At 41.1% G+C, this 18987-nt stretch overlaps 1 protein-coding gene across 2 annotated transcripts in view; it reads right to left on the reverse strand.

The window, feature by feature from the left end:
- Positions 1-355: 355 nt before the first annotated feature.
- The window catches only part of TGFB2 (transforming growth factor beta 2), a 60508-nt gene continuing 41876 nt past the window's right edge, over positions 356-18987 (reverse strand). Inside the window, exons 3-7 of one of the 2 annotated variants that reach the window (XM_066546410.1) lie at positions 8508-8640; positions 8279-8389; positions 6360-6534; positions 5645-5798; positions 356-3844 (exon numbers count right to left, since the gene is read on the reverse strand). In XM_066546410.1, coding sequence (XP_066402507.1) covers positions 3686-3844; positions 5645-5798; positions 6360-6534; positions 8279-8389; positions 8508-8640 — 732 coding nt within the window. In that variant the 3' untranslated portion in view covers positions 356-3685. Of the gene's footprint in view, positions 3845-5644; positions 5799-6359; positions 6535-8278; positions 8390-8507; positions 8641-18987 lie in introns of those variants that run through there. The other variant, XM_066546411.1, reaches the window with a different exon arrangement.

An 18987-nucleotide genomic window follows, 5' to 3' on the forward strand; every position in this document is an offset into this window, starting at 1 on the left:
TGCAATTGCATATTGCAGAGTGGATGGAAATAGAAAACAAACTAGGGAATCCTATTTTATGTCAAAATACACTTCCATGTGGCACATAGCTGCTCCTGGTAAACTGATATAACTGAGGCAGCTGTCTACAGACCAAGACATCCACTACAGTGGCTGAGGGGAGAGCAACCCCCAGAGCAGATATGATCCACCCTCACCCTGGATGGATGTTCTTCACCTCAGCCTGCAGTGGACCACATCAAGGTCACACGTGCCAAAATCCCACACCAAATCAGGCTTTGCAGGGATTTAACATTCCAGGGCTGAGGAATTGCCTGTGCCAGAAGAATACTGCCATACGAAAGCAACACCAGCATATAATTGAAATAATTTATTTACCACTAGAGCACCACAAAAACAGACATACAATGTGTTAAAATACAGAGTAATCAATCACCAAAGTACAACACAGCTGTCCTTTAAGTTCCTTCTTTTTTGCCTTTAAACCATGCCAACCATACAGTTGTATTGATGTGCTGTCCTACCCCACCCAGCTAAGTGCTACGATTCCCCCTCAGCCCCAGTCAGCCCCCTGGGTCTGATCTTTCCAGATGCTGAACATTTCCCATCAGATCTCAGGGACTTTGTTCAGGAAGCTATAATCACCTTGCCAAAATAAGGCCCCGTAGCACAAAGTCCTTGAGCTGTTGCAGACCCATCTGAAGATCATTTGAGGGGTATTTACACCAGACCTGAGAGGTGCTAAGGACTCACATTACTCCACTCTGCAGAGGGGAATTTCACCCATGAGTTCTGCATATTGTAGGATCAGGCCTAACACCCTTGGTAATTAAAGGGAAATACATGCCTAATGAACAAGAAAAAATAAATTGTAGGAGCTTTAAAATAGAGAATTTCAAATATTATCAGTGCATTTTGAGGAACACTAGAAATTTTTTTTAAAAATCGATTCTGGGGCAATGACTTACAGAAAGTGTTCTATGCTTAGAGAAAAACTTCAAATCCAAGTTCAAATTTTCAGCTGCATCCAGCACACAGTAAGTATAGTTGGACAACTATGCTATCTCCCATCCCACTTCTCCAAAACTGGTTTGAAAGCTGCATTCCTGTATCAGAGAACTGCAAAAACATTTTTAAGTTTTGTGAAATGCGCTCACCCTTGTCTTCTCTCCTGTCCAACAAAAATACAGTTCTCATACTGAACCTGATAAAACTAATTTTGCTGTTGTTATACAGCAAAATCCAGAGTACGTATTACCCTGAGGAGTTTCACTGAGTTCAGTGCATCTTCTCACTGGAGTTAGTCTGGCTCAAGCAAGTGTTAGCAGGACAGATTGTTCACCTCAGCTCACTAAATGAATCAGAAGTCTAACACACCTTCTCCTCCTGGGCCAGTGGGTGGGATTAGATAATCTCCGGGGCTATGTTCCCACCTAGGCAATAAACACAGGCACCACAGAAGTCCTGAGGAGCTGCCTGTGCAAGCCACCACGGCACCTCAGTTTTGCACCAGTATTCTGATGAAGCCAAAGAAACTGCACTTCTTAAAACTGGAACTGACAACACCAAGCTTAGGAGTGTCCTCCCAACACTGTTCAGGACAATGGCAGAAAATGTCTCCTCCCATCCAAGCAGAATGCTTGCACTGCAGGTTTCCGGCTTTGCTCTGCAGTAGCATCCATCACATGAAATGAAATGATTGTGCCTTCTTCAGTATTTTCATTCTTATTTAGGTTAGGGTTTTTTTCTCAAAATGAAGTATGCAATGTGGTTTCTTTTTACTCCCTCTACAATATGAAAACAACAAAACCCCAGGAATCCCCGTGTTCCTTTCTCTTTTTTTCAAAAGAAGGTTTAGCATCAACGCAATTGAGAAAAAAATTGGTAAACTTGCCAAAATCAAGGGTCTGATCCTGCCAATCCTTACACATATCCCAACAGCCTGAAGGGCCCTGCTGTGCCACTGCAGAAGTCAAAGGCAAACCTCTGTTACCTGCAGCAGGAGCAGCCCCACAGAGGAGCTGCAGGAGCGAGTTCCCCGTGCCAGGCGGGCGCGTCCGGGTGGGCTGTGCTCCCGCCATGCACGCGCGGGCATCGCCGCAGCCGCTGCCTACGGCCTCCTGCACAGCGCTGGATGTCATCCTCTGCAGGGCTTGGCCTCGCCTCAGCCAGGCTGGGACACCTCTTCTCTCCTCACCTCGCTCCCTGCCCACCTGTTTGAATGTCTACAGCCAAAAGGAAATGGGAAAATAGGAAGGCCCAGAGATCTGAACGGCATCGCGATGTAAGCGTTATGAACGGGGATAGCTGGAGGAGGAGGGGAGGAGCAGGGGGGGGAGATTACTTTAATCCATCCTTTTTTATAAAACAGAAAAACAAATGGAGTCAGGTAGCTTATGTCATAATGATGAACAATATACAAAGCACATGATAGCAATTATTATAAAACATGTATTTGTAGTGCAAGTCAAAATACAGGGACTCTACTCATACTGGCCAGCTAGAGGGAAACACATGATTCTGAGTGATCAAAAAGAGCCCCAAATTCAAATTCAAAGTCATGAGAGCTGACAGTATTACAGAGTACAAAAATATTGTGAAAATTTACACATTACACATAAAGTATGTAATTTTTTAATAGTTTACAAATAGAGATCTACAGATATGTTTCCAATTAAGCTGGCTTTTACTACCCACCTATTGTAATACTCTAGGTATGGTTACATATACCAAAAGAACAAAAAAAATTCCCATAGCATAGCTATACAGCAACATATTAAGGTCTGAAGATTAGACCAGTAAATGTTAAATATTTCACTGGTTTACTAAACTGACATTTTAAATCATTTACAGTAAAAAAAAAATCTTATAGACTTGTCTTTGAGACTGAAACAGAGTGTCCTTTATTAGTAAATTATTCAGTATTTAAAACAAGGGTTTGAGACCTTACAAGAAGTCTCTCTAGGCAGCTGGCATGAAAAATAAGGTATTTTAAAGGCAGAGTTTGTCAGTAATGTAATAACTGATTTCTATTTTAATCGAACTAAACTAACCATTACTTTTCTGATTCTTTTGAGCTTGTGTTCCTTTAGGCTTTATATGTATTTCTGGCAGCTTATTTGGTCTCCACCTTGTCCACACTGGCTGGTGTTCATTCATTTTCCCAATGGTGATACAGAAATGTTCATTTGATAGTTTTTATACACAAATAAATAATGTACTGTTAACTCTATAGCTAAGAGGAATGGGTAGAATGCCTATTGCGTAACAATACAGAGAGATCAAGTAAGGCACGGGACAGATACAGCAACTCCACTTCATGGGATTTTCCTGTTTTTTTCCTTTCACATAGTAACACTAACAAATTTCTTCCAGTGTTTATTTTTTAAAAGGTTTCTTTTTTTCTTTAACTTTGCTTCTTGTCTATCTCACACTATGTGTAGGTGAAATGTAGGAAAAAGCCTTCAATGTTTTGCTTCAGATGCCAGTTTAAAAAAAAACAACAAAACAAACTTTCAAACAGTTCAGACTAGTACCGCTTTTTTTTCTTCTTTTTTTTTCCTTTTAACACTGATGAACCCGGGTTTTTATTTTTCTTTCTTTCCTTCTCACTCTCTCTTTCTTTTTTTTCCTTGGTTATCTTTATTTTTTATAAACACATGTCATGCTGTTTCAGGGATATCCTTTAGCTGCACTTGCAAGACTTGACAATCATGTTGGAAAGCTGTTCGATTTTGGGTGTTTTTCCAATGTAGTAGAGGATGGTGAGGGGTTCCAAATCCTGGGACACACAGCACGGGGAGGCTGAAGCTTCTGGATTTATGGTGTTATACAAGCTGAGTACCTAGAAGAAGAAACCAAAAAAGAGAGATTAAGGCAGCTGCCTCTAATGAGCATACTGTTTTCTGCATCACCTCCTCCCCCAGCACCTGAGAGAATGCCCACTGAAAATGGTATAAAGATTCCTGGAATTTAGGGGTTTTTATGCTTTTCCACTTCAATCTAGTGATCACAATATGCCTGAATTTCCTAAGGTTTTGTCCATACAGTCTTAATCCTCAAAGCAGGCACATACCTGGAGTCTGCCTCTAGAATGATGCCCTTTGGGTCAACAGGCACACCATATTTATGAATACAGAGGAAATTGAAAGGTTTTTATCTGTTTCTTCAGGTTGCCATTTGCTGTTTACAGATTTTGGAATTACAAGTGACCAAAGAGAAGAGAGACCTCTTCAGAGTATAGGCATCCCTCTTCTTTTACCCTCTGCTATGCTACTTAAGTCTATCAATCCCACCCTGCAAGCACCAGGACTCAAGGTGCAGTTATTCCTGCTGAGAGCCAGATGCATGGAGTTACCTCCTATGTCACCCTGGACTCCTATGCATGGTTCTCTGCAAGGGAAGTATGTAGGGTTAGCCACTGATGATGCATAGGTGCTCCTGAGGATGCCATTAATGCCTTAGCCAAACACCAAGTGACCTTTTCCTAGAACTTCCACACAACATTTGCAGCTTAGAGAGACAGAAGATCTGTTCAGGACAGCAACACTAACTACTTTATTAGGCAACTTCTGGCTCCTGGGGCAATTATCCAAACCACATATTTGTGACCATGACAGTTACTCTTCCTCTTTCCTTTAAAAACAAGTGCAGTTCCAAAATGTGTGCACCATTACTCCACACCAGCATGGAAACATACTCACCTTATTTATACCTCTGCCTGCTGACATTGCTAACAGTACAATGTCACAGACAGTGACAGCCACAAAGGGGTCTGTAAGCTCAGGAAGAACATGGTATCATGGTTTTACCAACTGAAAGAAACTCAAGCTGTCCCTTGGGCATGGCAAGTTGTCCCTGCTGGCTGACACTGATCTGTCATTTTAAGGGAGGCTTGAAAAAGGGGAGACATCATTCTTAGTATGGACCCAAGGGTGAAATTCTTACTTTATGACAACTATGATGCAAATGTCTGTCTCTTGCATTTACTGTCTAGACATCCTTAGTGACAGCTGAGAGGAAATTAGCACTTCACAGCAGAATACTGCTCATCCTAAGGCAGGTGGCTAAAATACCACATCCAATCCCTAAAATAAAAAGTCCCATCTCAGGCAACTATGATTTGGTTTATCAACATCCCATACAAAAAGTCCCTCCTTCCCATATAAATTTTCAAAGTGTACAAAAGAATATGTCTTTTGAAGTAAAAGGAGGGCAGCTATCAGTATGGCAGGTCATAAAAGTAGGTGATGACCAGGTGGTACAGCTTGGCTCTTTTGTTACTCTGAAAGTGCCTCCCTCCGTGTCTTTGCCGACCAAACTCATTGTGCCATTTCCACTCATGTCTATAGTGAAAGGCCTTTTCCAAGCCACCTCCAAAGGCTACATACTCACAAGAAGTATTCAATCCAACCATGTGTTCGTATCAATGAACACATAAAAGTAAGTAAATATCTAGGCCAGTACATTTCTCCTGCTTCAACACTAGCTTGAGGCCATGAGTGAATTCCTCTATAGGGCCAAATTTCATCATCCTTAGTTACTGAGACTAACTCTGGATACTTGTGCTGATGTCAGTCCCAGAAACACAGCTCAACCTGCAGTTATAAAACAGAAGCCAAAAATTAGCAAATCCATTACTCACTCTGCTGTGCTGAGTATCTGAGCTCCATAAATATGGGCAGGCTCCTGCACAGAAATTAGCATGGTATCCTTTAGGTTCATGAATCCATTTCCAGCCAAGATCCCTCTTGAAGTCAATATAAAGCGGACGAAGACAGCAATTATCCTGCACATTCCTGGGAAATAAAATACAAACACATCGGTCATAACAAAGACAATGCTGGGAATAAAAACAATCCAGTTGCTCGCTCCCTGGAAATCAACCTTTACAGAAAGGCAGGTCTGAGTCACAAAAATTCTCAGCTAAATCAGATCAATAGTAGCTTATGCTGTAACTGAAATTAGTTATTGCAGGATGCTTGGACATGGTAGGACTTGCTCATACAGACCAAGCTAATGGCTTCCCTGGAGGACTACTCAAGTGTTTTTCTCCAGGTTCTACAGAGGAGACTCTGAGTAGGTGAACGAAGTGAAGGTGATAATTTTGCTCTAACTATGGGGCTAACGCATCTGGAAATCATCCCACATGGAACTGGGCTTCTACTGTCTAAGGTCACAGCAATCTGCACCTGTCTCCATGGGACTGGAGACCGCTGGGCAGAGACCTGCTGCACACAGATGCCTGAGGGTCTGCATTCTGTATAAAGGCTAACTGTAAAGAAACATGATAAAAACTGCATGACACCTCCAAGTCTCCCACCACTGTGTAAGAATATTGGATGTGCAGGCATAGTTACCTAAAACAATAGGCAGCATCTAGAGCACGCTTCTTCCGCCGACTGGGCTGTTGCGACTCAAGTCTGTAGGAGGGTAACAACATTAGCAGAAGATGTGGGGTCTTCCCACTGTATTTTTTCCTATTGGACTTTAAAGCTTTCACATCACCACTGGAATATGTGTAGTCATCAATACCTTCAAAAAATACATTTTGGTGATAAACATTGTGTTGCTTTTTCTTCACAAATTAAATAAACCATCTCTTAAAAAAAAATCTCAGAAACTGGGCCATGGTGGTGTCATCTGGGCATGTTTACTGGGGAAGTGGGGGAAAATTTCAACCCAAGATGCCTAAGATACTCACAGTTCTCATGTTAGCTATTGTGTCAACCCTCCCACATTCACATCTGTTTAATGCCATTTCAGTACATTTACTAGACACGTTTAAGTGAGTAACAGAGAAGGTAACTTCAGTCACTGCATCTTGTGCATCTTAGCTTCAAATGCCCCCAGCAGCGATTCTCTTGTTGCTTCAGTCAGAGCAGTACTCCCAACTTTTAACAGGTATGTACCTTTTAAAACCTTTTAACGCACTTAAAGATGCTCTGGATACTGCACCTTCATTTCCCACTCTTACTTCTAACTAATCCCATTAGTTTCCACCATCACATTCACTCCTTTATGATACTCGTAAATTTCCCGTCTTTCATTGCCAGTTTATTTAAATCTGCTAATTTTCCCCAGAAAGTCAATTATTCTAGTCTCTTCCTTTATATGGGCATGGAAAAGACACTGATTAAAGTATTTCTTCTTGAAATGGCAATCTATGGCCTTGCATTCTGTATTCTCTTTTAACACTAACTGCCTTACTAGCTTCTTACCATGGCAATAGCACAGACAAGAGACTCAAGGTATTGGCCTTTCACAGGAGTCACATTATGCCTTTTGTTAACATCCTTTAGAAAATTAATCCCCCCAACCAGATACTACCATCTAAATAGAAAGAGATACACTATTCTTTTCTTTACATATGCAATTCTAGTGACCAAACACCATACTAATAATTTTTTAAATGCACACAATGGCTTTAATCATATGTACAGTACATGTATTTATGTACAGGAAAAAATTCCAATGCAGTGAAACAACAGTTAGAAAAACTTAATACTTGACAAGGAATATAGCCAAATACTTGGATCACAAGTGAACCAAATCATGATACAGTTCAATAAATGAGAACTTCAGGAACAGAATTTAGGTAAAAATTAGTTCTAATATAGCTATAGATTCATGTGTGTTGGTGGATGGTAACTGTAGTACAGTCAATTAAATATAATTTCTCTTTTGTGAAACTGAAAGTTTAATGGCTTTAAAACACAAGAGAGCTTATACAAACTTCATATATTTACTCCGTATCACTTTGCCTGCTGTCCATAAAGAACACATATAGTCATAACCCTCACTACACAGTTTTTTATTCTTTAATGCCCACTTATTCCAATCTTTTCAACTAAGTCTGACTCATTACAGTACTAGGATGGAGAGCAAAAGGATAATTTTGAAAATATTGAGCTATTTTCTCATAACTATCCAATAGTGGATGGCAAACTGTGCAAGAGTCTTCACTAAATCCAAAAATGTACATGTATCTGGTGAGCATGCTGCAAACTGTAACACAGATTTTTAAGGACATCAAAGGTGCATGCATGGAATGAGACAGCTTTTTCATGCCTTGTGATTTTAGAATTTTTCAGGTGATACAGTTTTACCCTTGTGACTTTAGTATAATTTCCTACCAGCTGAGAATCACAATTCTCAAATGAGCAAGTTTTCAATCAGCTGAATGCCATTTAGAAGGCAGAAACAGCGTTTTATTTCTCTCCTCAATTAGTACATACCACAACATTTTAAAAAGTTGGAGGCTTTTTTCTTTAATTACCTGCAAATCTTGCTTCAAGCTCCTCACTTTTATTTGGGATGATGTAATTATTGGAAGGCACAAAGGTACAGCATGGACAATGTAAGCTTATCTTAAATCCAAGATTCCTGTCTGCAAAACATAAAAGTGAGTGGAGTTGGTTTTTACATGTGGAATGACTCTGAAATACTCCTGAGTTAATGGAGGAGCAGCTGGGGCAGGAGGAAAAGCAAAGAGCACTTTTTGTCACCTCTGTGATGGAGCCATTCATGTACAGCCTCAGTGACATCAAAAGACAACCATTCTCCTTCAGCTCTTGTTTTAACTACTTTGCTGTCAATATAGCGCTGTCCTGGTGATGATAATTCTTTAGATTTTAAAACCTGAAAGACACAACAAATAAGATTTCCTACAGGTTAACATTTACCTGGTTGCTTTTAAAATGGACCACTAACATTAGAAAATAGCACAAGAAACTATTAGAGTTGAAACCTCTATGCAGCAGATGAACATTTGTGCACATTTTCAGGAAGAATCTTCTTGGGGTGTGTAAGGAGAAGAAAAATATAAAAACACCCTAATGAAATCAGCTTAGGCTCCCAAGCAAAACACACCATCACATATTCCTTAGTGAGAGAAATCACACAGAAAGAACTGCCCTGAAAACCTATCCCGTAATACAAGTGCTCTTCTGAAGAGATCACAGTAATCATCAAAAGAAGCTATTTCACCTTCTTCAGTTATACTTATACTGGCTAGAGCACAAGATGCCAAAGTCCAGGCTGTACAATGTAGTCTGTACACTGAAGATATTACATTGCTCCCCTATAACTAACCTATGGTATTGCCTTATTCATGCTTTTTAGCCTTCCCTCTGATTTTGGGTACTAATCATACATTGAACAGATAGCCATGCACAGATTTGTGCCAACAGGTGAGGCTGCCTCCATCCAAACTTTGATACAGGCTGTATTTGTATTTTTGTCAAATGTTTCAGCAAAGCTTCCACTGATCAAGCAATAAAAAATACTTGAACAAAAGAAACCCAGGCCCTGCATGACCAGAATTTCAAGTGTCCACAGTCCTCCTCATCCCAGGCAAACAATTCAGTGAGTGCCTTCCCATATACAAGCATAGACTGCTATTATTTACCTTAAGACAAAACCAATTGGACTTCTGGCTGTTAACAGCTGGTTTCTGGTTTTCTGGTTATTACTCTGTTGATAGTCTTGTGATGCAGGGAGCTGGAATGCCATGCAACATTTAGTCAACTCCAATCAAGATAGCACACGATAACATCACTTTGTAACTTTTGGCATGCCAGCTGTGCGACTTCATATTTTGTTTCTGGTTTTTCCTTTAAGCACCCAAATCCATCTCCAAATGAGTAACTGACAACATCTCATTGTTTCCTCCTATTTTCTCAGCCCAGAACAACCTGACATCTAGCAAGCAGTGCTGTAATAAAATCATAGTGAAACCACATAATACACGTAAAGAAAAATATTTCTAAAGAGGTGTGAAACTATGTCATCGTGATAAAATCATGCTTTTCGTAATTAAACAGGCTTGAAAAGCTCAGATTCTGTCCAGCATGTGGAGTCAGCATGCAGAGTCTCCCTGTTTATTGCAAGGCAGTGCTGGATCTCTCATAGGCCAACACCGTGGCTCCTACATTAACATTTGTCTTATGAAAAGAACAGCAACATGACAGGCTCTTTGTCTTCTTTCTGATCAACACATTTAGCAAAAAGCCATGAGAAGATGTTGGTTCAAGTCCAGAAGATTACTAAGGGCCCCTGGTAGGCAATGCTGAGTTCCCCAGTAGAAACTAAGGGCACTCCAACAGTGAACATTGGGACTCCTTTTTATGAGGTAACCTTCAAACAAAGTGTCTGAACAATTGTTTACAGAGAGTCTGGCAGCAGCAAGGGGACTACCACTGCTCAGAAGTGCCAGAGGGATGAGAGAATCAGTAATCAATGCTGGGAAAGTCCCAGAGAAGTACAAATATAACGTTGCCTTCCCTTTGGTCTTTATCAGGTCAAGTGTTTCTGAGGATGTAATGCAGCTGTCATTCTGCAAGGATGTGTTGGGGCTGGGGGGTGGGGGGTGTGAAGCAAATGGGACACAAGAACTTGGCTCATTTCTCTTCCTTTCTGCACAGTCATATCTTTCCAAAGACTCCAGAAACTGCATACCTCAGTTTTGGCAGTGATGTAAGGACTAAAAGTAAGTAATGTGCCAAAAGCAATCTCCTGATGTTAACTATAATTGGTCTTAGACATATTCTGAAGACACAGCTGTGCCTTGGTATCAAAATTAAATGTATTTATTCCAGTCTTTATCCCAGTTGCTACCAAAAGACAGAGTCAAGGGCTGTCAGTGTGTACCTGGAATAAGAGGCATTTGTAAAAGTACAAGAAATCATCACTGTACGTATCCAATGCTCCAAGGAAAATCCAACCCCACTGTTGAGCTGAATGGCAAGAAAATGCTTCTGAGCTGTATGGCACTATGGGACAGGATGGATATCATGGATTAAAAGAGCTGGATATTATCCACCCTATGGTACCTACAACATCTGAGAGTAAAGTTTCTCTCCATGTTGTTTACACAGCATATTCAGGAAGAAAATTATAAAGAATGAGGTAGAAAGTCACAAACTAAGTATGAGATAATTTCCACAACTGACACCATGGGTTAAACAGGCACTGGCAGCTCTTAAGCAAAAGGCTGTTAAGGGAGAAGAGTGTTACACTTGGTGAAATTAACTTAAATCTCCTTCTCTGGGGTTAAGTATCTTTAAAGTGTTAGGGTGATGCATGATCTTAACAATATGAGTACTTGTAAGCAAGAATGATCTTCTAGTCTCACCATTTCAATTATCTCTTCTTTTTCTCTTAAATTGTCGGAAGTGTGGAAAGCTAATGGAAGATAAAATCCAAGACTGGATCCTCAGAGTCTATTTTCTCCCACAAATAATTCTGATTAAATTTCTTTTCCTACCCTGCTTTTTATTTCCATTCACACTGAAGTAATTACACTCTATATGGGGGTAAACAAAGGGGCCTTTTTGTAGGAATCTCTCAGAAATTTTTACAGCTGCAACATATTCTTCAAATGAGTCTTCCAGAAATCACTACATGAAATAAGCATTTTAAGTTCTCTGTGCCATTTCCCCACTTTGGTTTGCTTCTTTTTACTTTGCCCTACAATTCTGGTTTTAACCTTCCCCAGCAGCAACATGCCTTTTTCTTCCAATACACCCTCAAGTATATATCCTCAATGAAAAACTTCTCTTTCACCATTTCCAATCCTTTCTTCCTACTAGATCAACCAATTTAGTTTCAAAAAAGAATAAAAGCCTTGCAGCTTTTGTGCTTGAAAGCTTGTCTACTTCCTCCAACCACACTGATTGGTCTTAGAAGAGATATTACCTTCACCTATAAACATTGCCTTGCCTTACCTATAAACACCACCTCACCTTCATGCTTAGCCCATCTCAACCACATCAAACACGGTTATCAGAACTGCTGCTGCACAGCTTGTACCTGCAGGAGCTAAACAAAAGCCTTTGTGCAAAAGTTTTCAGTCCATTAAAAGTATTAACAGAAGGCAGGGGGAAAAAAGAAAATCCACAGGAGAGAAAGTCAACAAAGTCAAACTTCCCCTTTAATCCTTTCTTACTTCCTTTTGGCACCTTACCCAAACACTCCCTCTTGAAGAGGTAGAAATAGTTGGGTCTGACTACAGGCCATGATGGGAAGGCAAAGGTTTTCTGGTGGGGGAATCCTTTGCATCACCCACTGCATGCAGAGACACAGATCCCATCATTTGCATGAGCAGGAGACAGAGTTTCCACACAGCAGCCCCACCTCCCCCAGTGGGGAGGGACACATCCCAACACCCCCAGATACAAGCATGGTGATGCACGATGGCTGCGCAGGAACAGCTGTGAGCATGCACACCTGCACACGCCTCAGACACAGCTCAAAGCCAGCAAACACGGGTTCTGGACATGGACATGTCTGTCCAGGGATATCTGCTCTCTCGGTCTTGCTTCCACTGCCTGTTAGAACAAATGATTACACAGGGAACATACATATACAGATCACATGCTGGGCATGAGCTGAACTGGAAGAACTGTTACCAAAAGGTGATCCACCAGGCTTCTAGACCAGTATACAGAGTAACTTTCATTCAGTAGCAATGCCCTAAATTCTTAGAACAATTTCAGGTTTTTTCTACCCCATTTTTGAATGTGATTCCTCCCTTTCACAGGAAAACCACCAACTAAAACACTTCTTAATCTTCTCTTGACCAATGCCTTGCACACTGCCTTCTACCTACCGTTTTCTATGCCCACTGCTAACCTACCTCTCATACATTTTTTTTCAATTCTGAAGCTTCTTGAAAATATCTGGTGAAAAAATGATCTTACAAATACCCATGAGGAGTCTCTAGATACGACATACATGCAGCTACTGCCAGCACACCAAGGTGAAACAAACACATGAAAAAATGAATAATGCAGTTAATTGCAGGAAATGGCTCATGAAGAAGCCAGATGCAAACAAAGCATTGCTCTTTTTTGTACATTGTTTAGGAAGCCCAGCCGGGGATCTTGGTGATGACAGCACTCACATGCCACCCTCATCAGGCCTGCCAGATTTCTGGTATTTTACAAATCCTGTTGAAATATACTCTTAATTCTGCTCAGTCTTCTGGGGGAGAACCTCTGCTTGGCTGGCAGGGATTTGTCTGTGCTCCTCTTCATCCATTAGAGGAGGCTGACCCATGATGTTATCTTGAAAGGACATCCCAAATCACCACGACCAGGGCATTCAGCAGTGAAAAAATTTAGTTTTGTCACAAACTGGTTTCAGAAGCATGAGGAGTTTCCAGAAAATACGGATTTGTAAATTACTTCTGTCACTTGCTATGCTTATTTTTCAGACTAACTGGAAAGCATTAACAGATACATTTTTTAAAAATTTAAGTATCAAGTAGCTGAAATCTTCATTCAAATACTGGAGGATGAAACTGTTTATTTATAGGCACACAAATTTATACCCTCAGGAAACTATCACACAGTAAAAGTAAGGATAAGGATTATCTTAGTCTGTATTTTATAAACTGTAAAGTACACTGAGAACACTACATAATTTATGATAACAAACAAAGCAGAATGCTTGCAAAATTAGCAGAAACATGACTTCTTTAAAGAATGGGGCATATCAGCAGTTAATATGAGCAGAGCAGCAGCACTCAGTGTCAGTGTAATTAGACTGGTTCAAAAACAAACTCGAAAAAACTACTAAGCCCACGACTGTTAAAACAAACATTATTTTGTTCAAAGTTTCCTTTGCCTACTCCCCCACTCATATATTTAGGCAGCTAAAGCAGGGGATAACTGAATCAACACATTAGTGTATGCATTCTAGACAATAACCACTGACAGCAGACGCCAGAACAGCCTGTCTTCGTGACTCATTACACAGCTAAAAGGAAAAAATTTGACATGAAGATACACTGGCTCTTTCAAATAACTAGAACCCCAGAACAGCAACTTGTTTAGTTCATTTCAGATTTGGTATTCTGGCCAATAACTACTTCTAGTCTTCTACTGTCACCACAATCAGATGCAGAAGAATGGGAAAATTACAATTAAGTATAATTTACAGTGGAATAGTTTTGGCTAATAAATTCACCACCTCCTCAGCAAGCAAACAAAGAACTGAATGTGGTTCAGCAGTGATGATACACAGGCTGATGCATCAATGACATACATCCGCTACAGCCAAGAAAACCAAGAGCATTTTATGGCTGGGTTTGGGAATTATGGTCACCAACTCTTTGGAAATATTTTTGGTGACTTATAGCTTCTTAAAACAAGTTGATGAACTTTCCAAACATAGTAATAAGATCATATGGCCACTTAAAAATATCTATCCGATTTCCTGCACTGCATTAGAACTTGAAATGGTCACTGCTATCAGCCAGTGTGGGTTCTGCAGTCACTGAACAGAAGTAAATATGGCATTATCTTGTGAAAACCTGCTATTAATCTGTCTTTCCTCTCCATTCATTCTGGACTGTCTGATCTCCTCCCTCCAGATGCTGTTGGCCCCCTGATAACTTCCTTCCTTCCCTTCCCTTCTCTGTCATTTCAGACTCCTGTGATGTTCCTGTATTACAACATCTTGGCAGGCTCACTTCTCTTTCTCTGACTTATCAGTCATTATCCACGATTTCCATTGGAACTTCATGGCCCTTTTAAAAATAATGGAAATAACCTGACATGTGCTTGTAAGCCTAAAGTAAATAAGCCCAAACAATGAGATCCAGTGGTAAATGAGGTGCTTATGCTGGTTAACATGAGAGCAAAGATAAGTTCAGCTATGCACACCATGGCTGAAAATTGCCATTTAGGATGACCTTTCCTGAACCAGAAGAAACTGCAGGGGACTACAGCCTAACTCTTTACACTGGAATGACCAGATTCCCAAGGTCTGCATACACAGCTGCTGGGAGTTTCCAAATTCTTACATACGATTCACCCTATTGAAAGATTCACCCACTGCCTGGTTCCAAATTTCAAAGGTCTCCTCAGACAGCTCTCAGGGACTTCAGCCAGCTCTTTCTGAAACTTACAGTTAAAAAATGGCCATGCTAATTATCAATCCTTTCTCATTGCCCGGTTAAATCTCAGGCCTTTGATCCTATTTTGGACATAAGGAAAACAAAATTCTTGATTCTGCTGCAAACCTCTCCAGTTTATTACTCATTATATGTGAAAACATATGGTATAAAGTGCAAAGCTTCCATACGTACCTTTTGCCAGATAATTGGGAATCTACTGGCTATCAAAATCTTAGCTGCTTCTAAGTGCAAGAGACCAGCTTTTTTAAAAAATATCGTGTGAGTTTTTAAGCTCTTCTTGTAGCCACTCCTGCAAAGGAATAATTCAGACTCTGCCTTCAGTGCTATGGAGTTAAAAGGGCTTTACAGTCCCCCGCTTATCAATGAAGACTTTCCATTACTTGCAATGGTCTCCGAATCAGGCTCAAACTGAGGGCAGAATCTTTAGAGACTACTATATGAGATGCAGAGTTCCTGCCAAAATACAAAGAAAGGTATGGAGTACTTGCCAAAGTTTGTAAAAAACCCATAGGTCTCTGATCCATCTGCTCAGAACTTGCCAGACACGTTCTTCATGCAAACTTGCAAATAAAAAGAACATATTGCACACATAACCCAACTGCTTTTATATCTGGATGGGCTACAGCTGCAGAAGGATTCTCTTACAGTGCTGGCTGATGCTCACTTAAAGGTAAAAGAAGGTGAAGTGTGAGGCAGGCAAAGAGATGAGCACTTGAGCAGGTCAGAAAGGGAGGGGAAGTCAAGTGTGTCATGGAATCACTGTGACTGACTCGTTGCATCACCCTGCGGTGACAGGATGAGCTCTGGAAGAGAAAGGATTCTGGGAAGGGATTTCCTTTCCATTTGTTCCCCAAGCAGGGCCTTCCTCCCGATACTGAAGATACATTTGCAGTGTAAGTTGGGGACAGAGCCCTGAGGCTGTCCAGTCTGATTTATGTTTAAGCAGGCAGGAAGACTCTGCATTGTTTAAGCAATAAAGAAGAACGGAGGGTCTGGGGTCCTTCTTCTGGAAGATTCTGAAATATTGAGGGCAATTTCCTGCCATTTGGGAGATTTTAAGATAGCTCCAAAGAAAGATTTTATATAAAATGAAGCAAAACAAAAAAAATCCCGTAAACTTATCTAGCCTTTAGCTTTAACTTGCCAAAGGCACATTATGTTTTATTAAAGTATCAACAAAGAGGAGCCAAAGTCAACAGAAACAGAGTGGGTTCTCCTGTCTTCTAGCCAAATCTCCCAGATCCTGCAGGGTAGTCCTGTGTTCATATCCCCTTTATGCACAGGTCTCCTAAGGCTTTTTCTCTTCCTTGGTCCTGGTCCCTGACAGTTGCATCTTATCTTCATGTGCATTTTACTACAACATTTTGGCATGCGGCTTTCTTGGCTAAATGAGTATTTGAACACAGTACTTTCTACAAGATGTTGTCTTCTTCCACAAGTCCCTCCTCTTTCTTCCCTTCCTCTTGCCTGCCTTGTTCCCTATAACTCAGTTCTCCTTGTAGTCTTCTCTTCCCACCACCTACAGGTTTCCACACAAATCACTCCCATCCTCCTCCATTTTCTCCCATCACCTATTCTTCTTCACATAGCCCTCTCTCTAACAAGGCTTCACATTGTTTCCTAAAGCTCCCCAGAACAGGAGCACCACCTTTCCCCCTCCAACAGTACATGGCCATCAAGCCAACCTATTGTTCCTTAGCCCAGTGACCACCACGCTGAGCTGCTTGCTTCAAACTTGCTCGTGTCCCAGCGTAATGTAGGCTTGGCTACCCCAACAAACCCCAGCCCAAAGAACAGGAACCCAAAGCTAGCTGTTGTTTTCAGACCCATGGCGTGCATTCCCATGCCTCCAATAATGTACAGGCAGCACAAATGGCAATACAGCCACCTGTGGCCCACACTTCTACACATGGCAGTGTCCAGCTGGGAAGTACACACTGGCCCTTGCCAGGAGCTGATGGAAATATTATATATTATATTCCTTCAAGTTGTCTTTAGTAATTGCTCTATTCCTGACAAGAGGCAGGTGCATCCAAGATACGCTCCCAAATTACAGTGAAGATGATGGAGCCATAAACACTTGCCCTCATGCTCACAGAGTATTTGCCAAAGGTACTCTAGATATGATCTCTAATGTACTGACAACTTTTTATAGGGCATATAGTATCTGGAACCAGAAAAAGGGGATTCTGGAAAAGGAAGAAAACAGTAATTCAATTGAAATATACTGCAAATTAACTTCCTCTGCTCCTGAGCTGTTGCTGGGGAAAAGTGAAGGAGTTTGGTAGAGTGGAAAGTTATCATATCCATGCCTTATACTGGGTTTGGCACTTCAAAGAACACCATACATTTGCCATGCAACATAACCTCATAACCCTTCAGAATGCAAGAGTCTGGTTTCAGGATAGCAATACATAAATGGTGAGATCCAAATGCACTACTTTAGATGTGGGTCACAGCAATGGCAGGCAGTCATTTACAGCCAAGTGCCCCAGGTGATATCTGTAATACAGACATCCTGTGCCAGCTCACAGCCACAAATCCTGCTTCATGGTATTTTCTTCCATGCCATTAGAGACAGCACTTTTTGGCAAGAAAAGAGAGCAAGACCCCTCTGCGCCTGATTATATGGAGATCAGCCTGAAGAATCTCTGTTGCAGTCAGTGTAAATTGCCTCAGATTTGCACCACGGAGATTTGGCCCAAATCTATGGTAGCTCACTCTAAACGTATTCCCCAACTGAAAAACAGCAGAAAACACCGTCTGAATTGAAAGTATTTGAGCAACTGACTGTGGTTTAAATTTAAATCTGACTCATAATGGGGTAGTGTGTTCCACAGCATCTTCCTCCTCATATCTCCAAGCAGGGAGAGAGGCCCTGGAGGAAATGGGGGCTACCACTGCCTAGAGGACAGACAGTGGTAGCCTTTCTAGATCCTGAGCAAGCTCCACGGGAGCTCTTGATATGGACTGGGCCCTCCCCAAAATGGAAAGACCAGAGGTCTCCCCATTTGCTTTGGATTCTTCACTGCAATCTGATGTGTATCCCCTGCTTTAACCTGGCACTGTTCATTTGCCTCAACCCTTGCTCTGATACATCCTGTGGATCCATCCCTCCCATCCACAGCCTCTCAGGTAACGCCATCCACAGCAGCCTCAGACAACGATGACAATAAAACACAATGCTTCAGCTGCACTTTTTGTGATGCTTTATCATGTGTTAACAAAACATGGCACCACTTCCACAGGAAGTAATTATTATTTGTTATTGTTTGACTGCCTGCACATAATAAAAATACCTTAAACCCAATACCACACCACTCTCTGAAGGATGTCTTTTTACCCTGTAAGGGTTTCTACTAGTTCTGCTTTGCAGTGGTGCCTATTTGTTTTTAGGAATGCTTATTCATAAAGGACAAGGTTTTTTTTGAAGGGTGCAGGAACTTTGTTCATAAATACAGAAGCACCTTAATAAAAGAAAGATGTGATGAAGTCTTCAAAGCAGGGAAGAAAACTGATGAACAAAGACATTCCCATAACAACTGAGCTTTATCTGATCAAATTCCAATAAAGCCTGCATTTGGCATAAATCTTTAAAAACATAGCAAGGGCCACTGGAGGATGCTAAAACTTGTTTATTTAATATTATTTCTCCTCCCTTCTCCAAAAGTACTTTATCCTCTTAATATTTTCTGAAGTCTCGGTGCACGCTGGGAAGCGCATTGAGTGAGCACGGCGTGGTGGAAGGACGGGAGAAGCGCGCCTTGTCTGAGGTCACACCGCTTCCTTCCTTCCCTCCCTCCGGCTTCCTTCCCACTCTCCAACGTGCTCTGCTGATGATCAGCAGTATAACCACCAGATTAAGCCTCTCTTTTGGGCAGAAGAAACAACAGAAAGGGTAGTGCCTTTAAAGAATTTAATTCTCTGCAGATTCACTTAACCAGAGCCAAGAAGAGACAGAAGCTTTCATAACAGCCTTTTAAAAGTAACTTAATTCCTACTTCTGTGAGTTTTATTATTTTCCATCCTAAGACTTCTAAGTATGTGCACTGTACTTCCCATCT

This window comes from Molothrus aeneus, chromosome 3, assembly GCF_037042795.1.
Source record: "Molothrus aeneus isolate 106 chromosome 3, BPBGC_Maene_1.0, whole genome shotgun sequence".
NCBI lineage: Eukaryota > Metazoa > Chordata > Aves > Passeriformes > Icteridae > Molothrus > Molothrus aeneus.